The sequence below is a fragment of the Carcharhinus amblyrhynchos genome, chromosome 3 (assembly GCF_965287045.1).
Source record: "Carcharhinus amblyrhynchos chromosome 3, sCarAmb.v2.hapA, whole genome shotgun sequence".
NCBI classification, from domain to species: Eukaryota; Metazoa; Chordata; class Chondrichthyes; order Carcharhiniformes; family Carcharhinidae; genus Carcharhinus; species Carcharhinus amblyrhynchos.
In genome coordinates, this window is record NC_137326.1 from 85330963 (window position 1) to 85349411 (window position 18449).

The following is an 18449-nucleotide window of genomic DNA, read 5'->3' on the forward strand; positions in this document are numbered from 1 at the left end:
AGATGAGTGGGATTTCAGTTCACAAACACGATAAAGACACAAACTTTTTAAATTGAGTGTATTAAAAAAAGACCATTCAACTGAAATTCTTTACAGGCACATTGATGGATGAGCGAAACATGGCCAGCAAATAATATGAGAAAGAACAAGTTAATGACCTGATAAATTGGAATTGAAAAATCAAAATAATGCAGCAACAGAGAAATAGAATAGATATCTATAAGATAATCCTCGAGTTGTAATTGGAGACGAGGAGAAAAGGTTGAACTCTGCCAGTGAAAGGGACAAACTAAAGAAGAAAAATTGCAATTGAATTTGAAATGCGAGGACCGAGCAGCTCCAGACAACCAAATGTTGCTTGCAAATGTTTCACACAGCATGTGAAAGGCATTTTCAACCTAATTAACTTGAAACATTTTGGTGCAACTCAATGCCAAGAACTGCCAGGAAAAATCACAAATATGAGCATTTTTAAAAATATCAGAATGCCACCTTTATCTTTGAAATGGAATATCATCAAACAATTCTCATATTTAAAAAAAGAGAAGATCCATGATCGTGCTTTTGCAGCCTCTTGGGGGATGTCCAAGGGGACATCACTCTTTGACCTTTCAGTAGACACAATGCAAAATGTTGCCAAAAGTAAACAGCCAAATTTACAAAGCTTTGCTGCCAGCATACCTCCCTAAGCATTGGACACTGTCCTGAGATTCAGGGCACTAGTGTTATCAGTAAAGTTAAATTGTAAATTGCTATTCATAAAAGTGGCCATTAATTTGTCACGTTGTCATAAAAACATAATTAGTTCACTAATATCCTTAGATAAGGAAACCTTTGCTTCCCTTCCTCCCGCCTCACCTCATCATATCTGCTGCTGAAACCCTCGTTTAATACCTTTGTTACCTGCAGCCCTGCCTTTTCCAATGTCTCCTTGACAGTCTCACCCATTTCACACTGTTAACCTGAGCTCATCTGAAATTCTGCTGCCCATGCCTCACAAAGAATCTCATTTACCCATCACTCTGTGCTCACTGAACTGCGCTGGATCCCAGCTGAGCATTGCCTCGAATTTAAAATTCTTGTCCTTGTTTTCAAATTCCTCCTTGCCTCACTTTTCCAATCACTGTAACCTCGTCCAGTCCCTTAACCCTCCGAGATGATCTGTTCCCCATTAATTCTAGTATCTTGAGCACCCCCGATTTGAACCGCTCTACCATTGGTGGCTGCATCTTTGGCTGCCTCAGTCCTAAGTTCTGAAACCGTCTTTCTAAACCTCTTACATTCCATTTCTTTCTTTAAGACACTTCCTGATACCAACCTCTTTAACCAAGCTTTTAGCTATCTGCCATAATGTTCTTATGTGGCTCAGACTCAGATTTAGCATTTGGTGCTTCTGTGAAATGTGTTTTACCATGTGAAATGTGCAACATTTATACAATTGTTTTTATTGTCCTCACTTTTGGTGGATTTCCACAGCAATATGGTTGGCTTAGCCCGCAGATGTGGCTTGGTTGACCACTCGACTATATCAAATAGAAGAGATCCCATTAGCACCTTCTAAAGGGAAATAGGGGTGGGCAATCTCCACATCATCAGAATGAATAACAAAAAAAAAATTGCAGCTCTATCCCTGGTCCATGTCTGACCCTGCATGATGGCCTCTTACAAAGAATATTCGTTCATAAGAACAACTCAATAAGTGCAAATGAGCTTATATTAAAATTGTGTTTCTATTAGGGGAGGTGATGGCCTGCTGGCTTTATTGCTAGACTATTAATCCAGAAGCTCAGCAAATGTTCTGGGAACCTGGGTTCGAATCCTGCCATGGCAGATGGTGGAATTTGAATTCAAAACAAAAAAATCTGGAATTAAGAATCTACTGATGATCATGAAACCTTTGTCGATTGTCGGAAAAAATCCATTTGGTTCACTAATGTCCTTTAGGGAAGGAAATCTGCCATCCTTACCTGGTCTGGCCTACATGTGACTCCAGAGCGACAGACTCTCAACTGCCCTCAGGCAGCGAGGGGTGGGCAATAAATGCTGGCCAACCAGCGATGCCCATGTCCCATGAATGAATTTTTAAAAATTCTGACCAGTAGGTGGAAGTATTGAGCTATAGGTAAAAGACTTTGGGCCTAAAGCAAACAAGTTTCAAGAGATTCAGATTAGTATTTTTCTAAACAAAGTTGCCATCAATGCTTGCTGTTTAGTCTTCTTGTTGTTCCTCAAGTATTGTAAGTTAATCCTACCCAAATAATGCATCATGACCTAGTTGGGAGGATACGTAAGTAAAATACAAAGAACAAAGAACAACACAGCACGGGAAACAGGCCCTTCGGCCCAACGAGCCCGCGCCGCCGTCCCACTGTCTCAGTGACCTATTCATGATTTTAGTCTACGCCTAATGTGCGAGGATCAGGGAGGTCCAATATAGGGACAATTTAGTACCCAATCAATCAGCCTAAAAGCACATCTTTGGGATGTGGGAGGAAACCGGAGCACCCGGAGGAAACCCACGCAACCACGGGGAGAACGTGCAAACTCCCACAGACACAGGCCCAAATCCATGTGTCCGCACAGCAACAGAGATAGTCTCTGAGCTGTCATGTTGCCCTCGAGATGGTCCAGTTTAAGCACACTAACGACATGAAGCAATAGGCAACTCCCGAAGCAACGTCCAAGAGCAGCCCACTACAACCTGCCGCATGCATGCCCCTTGCTGGACTTAAATGCCTGTGGAGACAAAAAAATTCATTATTAAACGTAATCCCAAGCCTACAATGTTTAGTAAGGCCTGCTATATCCCCCTATATGTAGCCCGCTCATGTGGCTGTCTAAGTGACTCTTAAACAACCCTAGCGTGCCTGCTTCCACCACCTTACTCGGCAGTGCATTCCACACCCCCACTACCCTTTGCGTGAAAAACTGCCCTCTAATATTTGTCTTATACCTAGCCCCCCTCACCCTAAGCCCGTGACCCCTCGTTCTATCCATTTCTAATAGCGGAAAAAGCTTACCACCATTTACTCTATCTATCCCCTTCATAATCTTATAAACCTCTATTAGATCCCCCCTCAGCCGACGTCTCTCAAGGGAAAACAGCCCAAGTTCGTTCAATCTTTCCTCGTAAGACAGCCCTTCCATACCAGGCAGCATCCTGGTAAATCTCCTCTGCACTCTCTCCAGGATCTCTACATCCTTCCGGTAGTACGGCGACCAGAACTGGACGCAGTACTCCAAGTGAGGCCTAACCAAAGTTCTATACAGCTGCAACATCAGACTCCTACTCTTATATTCTATACCTCTTCCTATGAAGGCTAACATACCATACGCTTTCCTCATCACATTCTGCACCTGCACCGACACCTTCAGGGACTTGTGCACTTGCACCCCCAGGTCTCTCTGCGTATCTATACTCCGGATAGTTCTACCTTTTATCGTATAACTCCCCTCCACATTATTCCGGCCAAAGTGCATCACCTCGCATTTCTCCGGATTAAATTCCATTTGCCATCTATCTGCCCAATCTACCAGCCTGTCTATGTCTTGTTGCATTGCCAGGCACTGCTCCTCAGTACCCGCCAATCCAACCATCTTAGTGTCATCAGCAAATTTGCTGATCACACCACCTACCCCCTCTTCCAAGTCATTAATATATACCACAAACAGAAGAGGTCCTAGTACCGAGCCCTGCGGCACACCACTGGTGACAGGCCTCCAATTGGAAAAGGAGCCTTCCACTACTACCCGCTGTCTCCTCCTCCCAAGCCAGTTCTCCACCCATCTACATACCTGGCCTTGTATCCCATGAGCCTTCACCTTTTCTAACAGCCTACCATGAGGGACCTTGTCAAACGCCTTACTGAAATCCATATAGACGACATCAACGGCTTGTCCTTCGTCAACCGTTTTTGTCACCTCTTCAAAAAATTCCACTAGATTCGTAAGGCACGACCTCCCTGTAACGAAGCCATGTTGCGTATCCCTGATCAGATTGCAGCGCTCCAGATGTTCATACATCCTATCCTTGAGGATCCTCTCCATTAGCTTGCCTATAACTGAAGTCAAGCTCACCGGCCTATAATTCCCTGGGTTATCCCTCTGACCCTTTTTAAACAACGGTACTACATTCGCAATCCGCCAATCCTCTGGGACCTCACCTGTGTCCAAAGAAGAGACAAAGATTTGCGTCAGAGGCCCAGCAATTTCATCCCTCACCTCCCTTAGCAGCCTGGGATAGATGCCATCAGGCCCCGGAGATTTATCCGTCTTTATACTGTCTAAAAGTCCCAACACCTCTTCCCTCGTGATGACTATTTCCCTCAACGGATCCTCAAACTCCTCAAGCACAGCACCAGACATCAGGCCCCTCTCCTGCGTGAATACCGACGCAAAGTATTCATTCAAGATCTCCCCCATTCCCCCAGGCTCCAAGCATAGTTCCCCTCCTCTGTCCCTGAGAGGACCAATCTTCCCTCTAACCATCCTTTTGTTTCTAACATAGGAGTAAAATGCCTTAGGATTTTCTTTAATCCTACCCGCCAAAGCCATTTCGTGGCCCCTTTTTGCTCTACTCTAGGTCTTTACCAAGTTTAAACGAGACACTGAGAATTCAGCAAAAAGAATTAATAATATAGTCATCCCTGCAATGGGGAACTGGATCCACTCAGTGTATTATCAGGACTACTGTGGCCTGCTCCTTCCATTTACATTCACTATTTTTCAATGGGCAGAAAATCATTCAGAGCATGCCTGTGATCTCCTGACATATGTTCCCGATGGCAAAAGCATGGCATTGGAAGTGAAAGAGTGACAGTGCTGGCTGGAAATACCTCTGATTCTTTTTCATCTAGGTGCTCAGCATGATATCCTGGAAAGGCGGCATGATGGAACAGTGGTTGGTACTGCTACCTTACAGTGCCAGGGACCCGGGTTCAATTCTGGCTTTGAGTGATTGTGTGGAGTTTGCAGTCTCCCCGTGTCTGTGAGAGTTTCCTCCAGGTGCTCCGGTTTCCTCCCACAGTCCAAAGATGTGTGGATGAGGTAGATTGGCCATGCTAAATTGTCCCTTGATGTCCAAAGATGTGTAGTTTGGGGGGATTGGCCATGCTAAATATGTGGAGTTATGGGGATACAGCGGGTGAAGGGGCCCGGGCAAAATGCTTGGTCAGAGAGTTGTTGCAGCTTTGATGGGCAGAATGGCTTTCTTCTGCACTGTAGGGATTCTCTGATTCTGTGAATTTGAACAACATATTAAGCAAGCTATCGCACACTGTTACTATGAAGTAGTTACGCGAGTGGTATTTTCTAAGCTACTGCCTCAGTCCAGATAGATAATCTGGGCCCGATTTTACAAGCAAGTTGCGCTGTTTTGTGACATGAAAATTTGGTAACGTCAGGCATAAGGCGCGTGGCGTGATCACACAACCGCCTCCAAGCCAGTTCCCCCTTTACCGAGAACCCAAAATGGCTGTGATCAGCATCACGCCCAAAATGGCGCGATGTTAATTCAAATATATTTGCATGTATTTACATTGGCTTAGTGGGCTGGACACCCAATTTTACCAACATTTCCCTTTTACTGCTGTGTTCGTCCATCCAGATTTGGTGCGAAACAGACATAGCGCACAAAGGTCTGTTTTGGGCACTCCAGCTTCTGAAGCGGTAAGTTCAGAGCTTCCAACGGCTCTCTGACTCAAATCAGTGGTGGTGGGGTAGGGGTGGGGGTGGGGGGTTGGGGAGACCAGATCATTCCGGGGGGGGCGGGGGGGGGGATGAGTGGGAGGAGGAGGAAGGTGGGTCAGACGAATCCCTGGTGGTTGGGGGGGGGGGGGGGGGGAGGTGGAGGAGGAGGGAGGCAGGTCAGATGGATCTCTGGAGGTGGGAGGAGGATGAGGAAGGTGAGTCAGATGGATCTATGGCTGGAGGGGTGGGGAGGGGAGAGGAGGAGGGAGGCATTCCAAATGGATCTCTGGTGGGGGGGGTGTGGGGAAGGGAGGAGGAGGTCCATATGTATCTCTGATGGGGTGGAGGGAGAAGGGCCAGATGTAGAATAGTGGGTAAGGAGGAGGGTTAGATGTATCTCTGGTGGGGGGGAAGGCAGGGAGGGGCCTGATGTATCTCTGGTGAAGGGAGGGGAGGAGGAGGAAGGCAAGCCAGATCGTTCTCTGGTGAGGTGGAGAGGGGGAGGGCTCGCTGCCACTCTGTGTGCAGTCGGTGGGGGGGAAGTAGAGTAGGGAGTCGTGATCGATCTGGGTAGTGGTGGGGGGGGGGAGGGTAGGTGGATAAGGGGGACAGTTGTGTTGTAGGGTTGGGGCAATGTCAGTGGGGGTCACCAAAGAGGCCTGAGACTGATGTGGCTGGGGAGCGTTTTTCGAATTTTTATTTTACTGCTCAATTGGAGCAGCAGTATTTTGGGCATGATAAGCCCTGTCCATAGATTTCTGTAGCATGATTCAGATTAGCTGCTAGTTTTTCAGGCAGGGTGCGTATGCGGGCGCTGAAGAACAGGTTTACAAGTCAGATCTGGAACACTCCCAGATTCAGCACTTAGAATCAAAATGGTAAAATTGGGGCCCCCGTCTTCCATACAATTGAGCAACATCATGTGTGAATTTCAGTGCTGATGTAACAGCAGGTATGTCGGTCAAATATCCCAGTGATTGGCCTCTCGAATCAAACAGCGTAATCCTTTGGCTGTTTGTAATAGGCAAAGTACAGACTGCACTCAATCAGCTTCTATTTCCAAAGCTCAAAGCAAAATGTCTGCAGTCAGATATGTTTCTGCTAAGGGGCAGCACTTGCTGAACAATCATGAGTACACTATCAGCTACACTAACAACCAATTGAAAATAATTGGTTGAGCTTGTGTCATTGCTCATTTACGTTTGCTCAAAGTGACATACATTCAGATTGGGGACAAGTACTCTGCAAACAAAAGAAATATGTTCAAGCCTTGTGCCTTTTTGAATCACCCAGGAACTTGGGGACTTCATAGTTCTCTCTTGTTTTTTCATGGCAGTGCCTTAGTCAATCAGGGTGGATTTCCCAAACATCAGCACCCTTTTCTTCTGTAGTGAGCATGGCACAGTGGCATAGTGGTTAGCACTGCTGCCTCACAGCGCCAGGGACACAGGTCTGATTCCACCCTCAGGTCACTATGCGGAGTTTGCACGTTCTGCCCATGATAGCGTGGGTTTCCTCCGAGTGCTCCGCTTTCTTCCCACACTCCAAAGGTGTGCGGGTTAGGTTGATTGGCCATGCTAAATTGCCCTTAATGTCATGGGAGTGAGCAGGGTAAATACCTAGGGTTACGGTGAGATTGCCTGGGTGGGATTGTTGTTGGTGCAGGCTCGATGGGCTGAGTGGCCTCCTTTTGCACTTCTACGGTTTTAGTATAAAATGTTGTGATTGTTTTTTAAACTCTTATCGTTGGCAGCCACTGAGTGACAACGTCATAACTGTATTCTGAGATCACTCATATTCATTCTCATAGAAAGCTCAAAATCTGAGTACGGGAATCATCGCAGACAGGGGCACAAGATTTGGGGGGAGGCACAACATTAATTTCCCAACAATAGGATAAAATGTTGGAATTCTGCTCATCCCGCTTTCAAAGTCATTTAAAAGTCTTTACAATTGTCGATAGCAACAGTACAAGAACTACAGAAATGGATATTAGTTCACTTGATTTCAAGAGCCAGAGTTCAACGGGAGTTACTTCATGGAGGACCTTGAGTTCATTTGGCTGAAGACCAGAGTTGTAGATTTCTCTTTACAGTTGGTGCTGACACGGCAAGATAGAGTTGGGTCCATTCTGCAGGAGTCTTCCAGCAGAGACAAGCTTTCAGAGATAGGCTATTTTCAACCTGCGGTTCTGCTTCTTGGTGTTCACGGGTAAGCAGCAGACTGCCTGTGAGGCCAAAGATGTAGGGGCAAATTTTCCCATTCCACTCCCTTAGTAACGGGCAAGAGACGGACCATGGAAAGGTCCAATGACCTTGGTTGGGATTTTCCAGTCTTAGGAAAGGCATGGCCAGAAAATCCCACCCCCAGTGTTAAAATTGTCCAAAAGGCCAAAGGTTTGGATCATGTGACATGGCCTATTAATGGTTAATTGTAACTTCACAATCAGTTTCCCTTCTTCTGGTCAGAATCCATTGATTCCTCTTAAGAGAGAAATGAGGTGATTATTATCATATTTGGGCAGAAGAAACTTTGATCTTTCTCATTTGTGGTAACTTAAGTTGGGGGAACTAATTCATTTGCACTCCCTGTGCTTTCTTTGATTACAAGGGGTCAGCATGATGAAGTGTGAGATTCCACAGGCTGAGTGAAAAAAAGAGCAATTCCTTTGTTCTCATAACTCCTGTTGGTAAATTTCAGAACAAAGAGCCAATCCTGCAGTCTTATACCTTGTAGGAGACCCATTTTTATTCAGCAGAAAGTCCATTTTTTAAAAACTGGTAAAATAATAAACATTTGTATTTTTTGAATGTCATATTGACCTAACAGAGCGTGAATATCTTATTTTAAAATTGGTCATATTGCTCTTCAGAACAAGCTGAACTTTCAGTGCTAGTCGAGTTTGTTGTGCATCTATCAGTCCCTGCACTATGGCCTCACATGTAACCTCTTTTGACCTCATCAGTACGCTTAGATCTTTGATTGTAACTGGACCTCTTCATTTAAGAATGATTACAACATCTGATTTTTGATTTAATAATGCAACTTTCCTACCTGCGGTTAGGAAAACTCAAACATTTCTAGCATCATGGTGCAAAGAGTCACAACTTCCGAGTTTAGTGTCTGGTTCGGGCTGATTTCAAAGTTTAGGATTACTGTAAAACATAGACACAGAATGCCTACAGTGCAGAAGGAGACCATTGGGCCCATCAAGTCTGCACCAACCACAATCCCACCCAGGCCCTATCCTCATAACCCCATGCATTTAACATGCTAATCCTCCTGACACTAACGGGCAATTTAGCATGGGCAATCCACCTAACCCACGCATCTTTGGGCTGTGGGAGGAAACTGGAGCACCTGGAGGAAACCCATGCAGACACGGGGAGAATGTGCAAACTCCATACAGACAGTGACCCAAACCGGAACTCGAATCCGGGTCCGTGGTACTGTGAGGCACTTATGAGGGTGGTCAGAAAATTGATTTCCTTCACTTACCAAAGTTGAGAGAGAAAAACAGAGTGAATTTAAAATGGGTTTGTTGATTATTTTGCAGGTATACATTGCCCTACATGCCTCATGAATGATTTCATCCACAGCTCAGGGAGTTTTATGTCATGGAAATAAGTTACTCCTGGACATGGGTGTTTGATGTTGTAATTTGAACATTTTAGAAGTATCAATAAATCTTACAGCAATTGATGTAATTGTAGTTGAACTAAAAATAGAATAGTCAATGGGGAATATGCTTGCTTACAATTACTTTCTCATTTCTAGATTAGGCATCAAGAAATGAGAAAATCTCAGAAATGCATTGTCAGTGTTGGCAGTGTGAGCTAACAATAGCTCACTGTAATTAGCCGCTGAAAGAACAAAATGTTGTACATTCAGTACTTTATGATTTGTCTGACCAATACAGAGAAAGCATCATCTCTTTAGATGCAGGAAACATGACGTTCAGGACATGCATTTGGCAGTATAGTAACTTGTCACACATGTTCTGTTGCAAATATGTAACTGGGCGAGTTCTTAATTGTGGCTCAGATGACCCACGAACAATGGAATGGAAATTGGGTGGTGACTAGGAAAGAAGCATGCTTTTTAATGCTTAATTGCCTTGACTTTTAAAAATACAAAATAAAACAACACAACATGTACACATAATTTGGTGTCAGCGACAAACAGGTCCCTCGACCAGTTTTCTTGGCAACAACAATCTGCACATGCTCGTACTTACTGCGGACACCGGTACACGTATTTAATAAGGCTTGCTTAGTGAAAGGAGGGTGATCTGCTCCACTTGATTACTGCGCAGACAGTGAAGCCAATAATCATCCATAGTAACAGTGCCATAGTAAGGGTGCCATAGTATCAGTGTCATTGTATTAGTCCCATCGTATCAGTGCCCTATATTTCTGATTAATTGAGCAAAAGTTCCCTTCGTGTGTTATGGTAGTCAGGAGCCTGCAACAGGACACTCGGCAGTAAGACATCTGATTATAAGTAATAAATTGGATTTAAAACCAACATCCACAAAGGATTTGTGAAAGGATGGAGTTGAGCATACCTCTCCATGTTTACACATTTGTAATGTGGAGATGCCAATGTTGTACTGGGGTAAAACACAAAGAATTCCCACAGCACCAGTTTAAAGTCCAAACAGGTTCATTTGTAGCAAAAGCCTCAACACTTTAAACTGGTGTTGTGGGATTTCTTTGCGTTTTACACATTTGTACACATCCAGTGTATATTCTTGTCTGGTTCCCTCTTTCTGTACAACATATGCTCACCTGTTGGTTTCTATCTCTTGTACTTGCACATTCACCATCAGATAATGTCTACTTTTCATTCACAGGTATCATATTAATGATGACTATTTGCAACCAAACTGATGTTTATGAATTTCTGCCCTCAAAGAGAAAAACTGATCTCTGCCATTATTACGAAAAGTTCCAAGACCAGGCCTGTACGATGGGCGCTTACCACCCATTGATGTTTGAAAAGAACTTGGTGAAACGTATAAATCAGGGTCCAGATGAAGATATCTACTTAAAAGGCAAAGTCACGTTACCAGGATTCAGAACATTCAAGTGTCCGAAGACATGAGCTGTCCACGCTTGATTTGCTATCCCGTAAACCTCAGTTTAACTTGCTGTTTCTCGCCTTTAATTTGCAGTAAATATTCTTTGAATCTAGGCATATTAAGGGTACATATCAGACATGTGTTAACTTGGCAAACTAGATTGTTCGGTTGTTATAGGATCAACCCACCTTACAACACATCGGTGTAAATTCAACAAGTTTTATAGGCGAGCAGTCCACTTCACTAGGTTATCACTCAACTGAAAATTACCACCCTAAAATTTCAAAAGTAAAGTTAAAAACACTGACAAGTTACAATGAATATTGTGCTTTACCAGAAGTAAATTAGCAACCTCTCAACATGATTCCAAACTCTTGAACCGTAGTTTAAGAAAAATACAATACCCAGGCAGACAAATTAAATTATATTGACAGGAATTGCTTGCTTAGGGAACAATTTGGGGCTGTAAGCAGCCTGTAGGTAGAATGCCCAGACCTTCCATAATCTGTCTGAGATTGTACAGCATCAGAACATAGCTGTAGCAATTCTGGAATGAGACCTTAGGTGAGCAGTTTCAACTGGCAGCCAAATATTTCCCTCCTGAAAACGTGACAGGTAACTGGCAGGGATCCCAAAGTAAGGAGGGAGAACTTCTGCAGGCCTCAAGGAGAGTGATTGGGATCCTGGGAAGATTTGGGGTGTGAGGAAGATCTGGAGGTCACTGGACCTTGAGGGGAGGGTATCGCCTGTCCGAAGGAGTTGTCTGATAGAGGAACCCTCTTCACTTTTCTCCCTTGATCAAGCTCTGATCAATTATGGGTATTCCCCTTGTACCGTCACTCACCCACCAAACTAGAAATTGAGGCTGGGTGGGAAATGGTCCTTAAGTGACCAACCTATCCTGAGTATAGGGTGGGTGGGATCCCAAGGGGGAGGTGTGGTTGATTCTGGCCCTGATCAGCCATGCAATGCCTTAACCATCAAACTCCTGACTACAACAAGCATGGAAAACACATGTTTCCACAACCACACGGACCCTCTGAGTAAGCCACAGTTCATCACCACCAGTCCATTATCCAATATGGATTCATGCCTGCAGTCAGAATATCAACTGTTGAACTAAACAGTATTTCATAAATTATTTAGAATTATGTAGAAGGAATCTGAAGCAACATAATTGAAGGACAGGTATTTCTGACTATACCACCAAATGCATGTGAAAATGATTACATTGTGGGAGTGAACAATATGAATCCAGTGTGAAAAGCCTTGTATATAGTTAATCTCAGTCTTGAAATGTGAATTATGTTGAATGTACACAGATGCAGATTGTCCAATGGATCCGTGTTCAAAAGGTTCAGAAGAATCCAGTTGCACCAAAACAAAAAGTGTTCTGACTGATGTTCACTATTGTTATGCCGTAAATGAGCCTTTTGTAAGCCCTTTTCGTTTAAACCTGACAGCCGAATCTTCCATTTCTTTCTTCCTTTTGTGTTAACTTATCTTCCACTTAAATGCATCTTGTGGTAGTGAGTCCCAAATTCTAATCCTGAGATTTGTTACACTTTCCTGATTGACATGTAGGAAATTGGATCCAACTGGAAAAGGCCTGACCATTACCCATCTTGCACGACCTTCCCAGGAGCCAAACAGAAGTCATTTTTACCATTATCCTACTTGCACTGATTGCTTCTGCCAATGAATCAATAAGCATTTGACCACTAGCCATTTAATGTACTATTGTTTGTGACACCTTTTACAAACCACTGCCTCTATCCCCACAGGCAACAGCACAAGAAATCTGCCTTAAAAAAGAAACAAAAACTTGTTAAAAAAAATTACTTCCATGTTGTCTAAAATCTGTGTTCCAAACTTATGCTAGAGATTTAAACAGCAAAAGTTTTGAAATTTAAATGAATTAATGAAACCTCATTAAGAATTTTCATTCTATTGAATTTTAATTAGTAATGTGTAATTTGTAAATATAGAAATATGAGACCAATGTAGACTACCAGGCTAATGATTTGTATGGTCTGTTATATTTTCAACCTATAACCTAAAACAAAATAGTCCGGTCTCGCCCACCATGGGACAGAAAATTTGACGGATTATTTAACGGTCTGTTGACCTTGGGCAGGAATTTCCGGTCTTGGGGTGCATGTGGCTGGAAAATCTGACCCGTAATCTGAGTGAAAGATGTTCATCAATGTTGTCTTAACATCAAATCTGTATGAAGTGCAACCTAGGTTGTGCTTTAAACTATTTGACATTCTGAGCCTGGGTGGCAGTTTGCACCCCTCCCCCCCTCCCCACTCAAAGCCTGTTTTGCAGTAGAGGGGATAGCCTGCCATTGATCAGTGGTGGGATCTTACAGACCTGCCGCTATCAACAGGATTTCCCATGATGTGCACCCTTTACCTCCCCCCCACCCCAAAAGCACAGGAAATCTGTAACAGGGGTTCAATGTTGCCAGGACTGGAAGATCACGCAGGCAGGAACAAACACCTAGTCAATTCATTCGAGAAACATTGGAAAATAATGGACTGACATTAGGATAGTGATAAATTTTGAATCTCAAATTGTAGACATGATTTACTTTGCCTCCTGTGCACCTTATAGTCGACATGGAAAAGTAAATTCATAGCTTATAGGCCTGTTTTAAGTGAATTCTTCATTAGTGAAGTATCCTTATCAGTGCATGTGAAATAGAGCTGTTGGTTTAATGAGGGCTAACTTGATTAGATGTAAATGATGTCTGCCAGATTTTGTATCTATTAACATTTTTCTAGAAGATCTTCAACAAACACTTTGAATGAAATACTGGATGTGGGGTTAATAAACACTTATGAGATATTTTAGTCTTTGTTATTATTTCATATAACCTAGATCACCAGTTGTGAAGCTTTCCTAACTGTAGGTTACTGATTTAGAGGAGCCACACAACTTCTTGCTGTGAGTAGTATTCAGCAATACCATTAATCTTAAAGAAATGGGAAATTTCCATATACTAACTCTGGAGGGGGCGCAGGACTTTCCTATATGTTTTGGCAGTAAGATATTAAATTGCTTCTTGAGAATTCCTGATTCTTTGAGCTCAGTGAAATATTGGTGAAAACTGGCCTATAATTTAAGATCATAAAATATAGGAGGAAAATTAGGCTGTTTAGCCCGTCAAGTCTTCTCCACCGTTCGATCATAGCTGATATGTTTCTTAACCCCATTCTCTTGCATTTTCCCTGTAACTTTTGACCCCCTTACCAATCAAGAACCTATCTATCTCTCTCTTAAATGTACTCACTGAAGTGGCTTCCACAGCCTTCTGTGGCAATGAATTCCACAGATTCACCACTCTCTGATTGAAGAAATTCCACCTCATCTTGTTTCTAAAGGGTCGTCCCTTTATTCTGAGTCTGTACTCACAGATCCCAGTCTCTCCTACTAATGGAAACATCTTCCCCATGGCCACTATATCCAGGCCTCTCAATATTCTGCAAGTTTCAATGAGTTCTGTCCTCATCCTTCTAAATTCCATCAAGTATAGAACCAGAGTTCTCAAATGCTTTTCGTACGTCAAACCTTTCGTTCCTGTGATCATTCTCGTGAACATCCTCTCCAAGGTCAACACATGCTCCTTTAGATACGGTGCTCAAAATTGCTCACCATACTCCAAATGTGATCTGAGCAGAGCCTTATAAAGGCTCAGCAGTACGTCCCTGTTTTTGTATTCTAGTCCTCTCGAAATGAACGCTAACTTCCTGATTCCTCAGCATTGGATTGCGGGGGGGGCGGGCACCAGGATGAGCTGGGAAATCCCCCCTGGACGTTCCCAGGTAAGGGCTTATGTGACAATTGTCCACAAAAGCCAACTTCCCTTGGACAAATGCACGGTGCTGGGAACCATCCAACAAAGCGACTTAAGCCACTAACTTTGGGTGGTTCTGCCAGTGTTACAATAACAGTTACTCTGAAAAAGCTAGAAGAAACTTCTAGCTTCAGCATAGCTGTGTTAAGTACCCAGACCGAGTGCCGCACAGGATTCAGTCCACACGCCCTACCCCATGAGGGACTCCCACACCCCCAGTAAACACCCCACCCATGGTATTCCTCATTCACATCATGACCCTTTATTGAGATCCGTTTTGATCATCATGTTAAGTGTGTCAGTGAAAGGAACCTCGTTCACTAGCTTTGCAAGGTCAAGTTGGGCAGAGTTCTCCCAGCCCACTCATGGTGAGCTTGATGATAGACGGACGTAGAGAATCTGGCAAACTCATTGCTAAAGAGTGGTGTGCACAAGGCAGTCCTCAGTTTGACAGAGACTTTGAGGTAAGTGTTACAAATCCTTCTGCCTTAGTGCTACACTGCTGCTGATCCACTGTTCACCATTCTGCCGGTGCAAACCAATTTCTGCCCACAATCTCCATGCCAAACTGGTCTTCATAGACCGTGCAGCTGGACCGATGGACTCTCTTGTGTTACTGTCTCAGATCAGTACTGTGCCTGGGGTTGGATAGCGCAGGAGTCTCCTCCCATACACCAGTGTCTATCTGGACAGCACCGAGCCGTGGGACTCAAGCAGCCATTGCAACTATGATCCAAAGTTCAACTGGGGGCGGCATGCAAGGTGAGGTCAGTGGGAGGAGGTTGAAGGAAGTGACCTGACAAAGACAGGTGGGGGCAAAGCTCGCAAATGAGGGGGTCAAAGGGATATCACATTGGTTACTGGAAGACTCCAGATGTGGTGGGTGGAGGCCCAAGCGGAGCATGGGAGCCTTGAAGGTGATCGGCTCAGGGTGGAAGGAGGTTGAATTAAGGAACAGCTTTCTCCCTGAGGCTGTTAGTCTTTTCCCTCTGGCTTGCTGACATTCTGCACAGTCTAGTAAAAAAGCTGGGCTGGAGAGGGTGATATGAATGTGCTGGACTGGTGTTTAAATATGGCACCAGGGCTCTTGAACCCATCAACTGATGGCGAACAAACGAATCAGCTGCCGCCAGCCAGCGACTCAGAGGGGAACTCACTTTTGCATAATTAATAAGGCTCCAAGTTCTGAATCTGGTGCAGGATCCCACTATTTTGCTTGGCAGGTAAAGTGCTGCCAGAGCCACATACCACTGCACTTGGTCCCAAAATGGGAGAATTCCTCCCATCATGTTTATTTTTGGCTCTGTAAAACTGAGGAAGAGGTGTTCTCCTATCTCACCTGCATTCTTGAAAGGTGAAGGAGTTGTGTACGAGGAAAGATGTGTTTATGCCCGGAGGGGTGGGTCATATAGGTGCAACTCTATGTAATATCTGTCATCAGGCAGGGTTTTCATGCTATGAGCTCATCCTCAGAACTCATGTGAGTTGCTGTCTGCCAATTGCTTTTCTGACTTTCCAAGTGTACATCTGTTCAGCTGGCTAACAAATGGAGGACCATGCCACTTCATGCTGCCGAAGCTCTGCCCCGCTCAGCACAGTTCAGGCCTACAACTTTGAGCATTTCTCAACCTGTAATTGCCTGGATTGCAGCCAGAAGCTTTTTTTACAATGTAGGATTGCAGTGTTCTGCATCCCAACACCTAAGCACCCACTGAGACATATGATTCGCATTGCAAATGGTGATTTTGGCAGCCGATAAATCTTTTCAGCATGATCCGGTAGTGCACATTGTAGCATTCATCAATGTTAGGGATAGCACTGGTATAGGAGCGAGGGTGCACTGAAGCTGGAGTCGGCTCTTTATTAGTAATAGCTCTTCCACTGGAGAGTTTCATGGAGTCTGAGCATTTTGGAGTTTGCAATGAGTCAAAGAGCCACAGAGGTTTAAGCATGGAAACAGGCCCTTTGATCCAACTTGTCCATGCTGCCCTTTTTTTTAATCCCCTAAGCTAGTCCTAATTGCCTGAGTTTGGCCCATATCCTCTATACCCACCTTACGCATGTCACTGTCTAAATGCTTTTTAAAAGACAAAATTGTACCCACTTCTACTACTATCTCTGGCAGCTTGTTCCAGACACTCACCACCCTCTGGGTGAAAATAAATTTCCCTCTGGACCGTTTTGTAGCTCTCCCTGCTCACCTTAAACCCATGCCCTCTAACTTTAGATTCCCCTTAACTTGGAAAAAGATATTGACTATCTAGCTGATCCATGGTCCTCATTTTATAGATCTCTATAAGATCACCCCTAAGCTTCCTACGCTCCAGAGAAAAAAGCCCCAGTCTATCCCGTCTCTCCTTATAACTCAAATCATCAAGTCCTGGTAGCATCCTAGTAAATCTCTTCTGCACTCTTTCAAGTTTAATAATATCCTTTCTCTCATAGGGTGACCAGGGCAGTGTCCACGGCTCTGTGTCTTAAAAAGGAGACATTTTAAAGCTTGGCATGCAAGTGGTTGAATGTTGTCATCCTCAGGTGGTTACATATAGTAAAGCATTTGAATAGATTTGCTGCAAGATGCAGTTGAAATTGCACTCAAAGTGCATTTGAAATTGCACTGGCCTATTTAGGTTGCAGTTCAACTTTCTACTCTTAGAAAGTGGTGTGTTTGGCATTTGATATCAGATTACAAACCAAGAGAAATGCATCAAAGTTTTACTTTGCAACTTATAAAATCAATGTCAGAAATATTGTTATGTGAATGCACAAGAATATTGTTTGCTAATATCAGCTAACCATTCTATGTGGGAGTGTAGAATAATATGACAGTTTGGGAAAGGGATGGCTGGCAGTGAGCATTAACTCATCTGCAAAATTACATTGCTCTTCTGTACCCACGACACCTATTGTTAGCAACTACATTTCCATTCAGAAATTCCATACACAACAGAACTCAGTGAAGAGCAAAGTGTCATGGATGCTGGAAGTGGGTAATATAAACAGAAAATAATGGTCATTTACCATTCGCATACACACAGGGCAAGGTAGGTGTAGGAAAATGCTTTGTTAAGGCGGCGGCGCGGGCTCGTTGGGCCGAAGGGGCTGTTTCCCGTGCTGGGTTGTTCTTTGTTCTTTGTCATATTCAGTGGGTCTGGCAGCACCAGAAAGCTTTCATTGTCAGAACTCGGGCCTTGAGGGAAAATGATCAATTTGATCATTAAATAATTTGGGTTCAAGGCCTACTCAGTGCTGTTATTGCAGGAGATTCGATTTTGAACACCACATACGCAGGTTGAGATGAAATTTAAAGGGGCCCAAGTCTTCACCTGGTAGCTAATGGACCATAAGACCGTAAGTAATAGGAACAGGAGTAGGCCATTTGGCCCCTTGACCTTACTCCACTATTCAATAGGATTATGGCTGCTCCAGCATTCCTCACGTCCTCCTTCCTGCCTGTTCCCCGAAACACTTGTTTCCCTTGCTGATCAAAAATCTAACTCAGCCTTAAATAAACACAATGGGCAGGATTTTACAGCCTCACCCAACTCGGAACTGTAAAAACCCACCCAAGGTCAACGGACCTTTTCATGTTCTGTCCCATCCGATTGCCATGGTGGGTCGGGTGGCAAAATTCCAACCAAAGACTCTGCCCCCATAGCTCTCTGTGGCAAGGAGTTCCAAAGGCTCTCAAACCTCTGAGAGAAGAAACTCCTCTTCATCTCAGTCCTAAATTGGCAACCTTTTATTCGGAGACTATACCTACTGGTCCTAGGTTGTCTCATGACAGGGAACATCCTCTCAGCATTCATCTTTGCG

The 18449-nt window shown here is 44.0% G+C and overlaps 1 protein-coding gene across 4 annotated transcripts in view; it reads left to right on the forward strand.

Moving 5' to 3' along the window:
• The window catches only part of LOC145340907 (beta-galactoside alpha-2,6-sialyltransferase 1-like), a 149014-nt gene extending 135390 nt beyond the window's left edge, over nt 1–13624 (forward strand). For all 4 annotated transcript variants that reach the window (XM_080185467.1, XM_080185469.1, XM_080185468.1 and 1 more), the window contains one exon: nt 10544–13624. In XM_080185467.1, the coding sequence (XP_080041593.1) occupies nt 10544–10794 (251 nt within the window). In that variant the 3' untranslated portion in view covers nt 10795–13624. The remainder of the gene's footprint in view (nt 1–10543) is intronic.
• Nucleotides 13625–18449: the final 4825 nt, after the last annotated feature.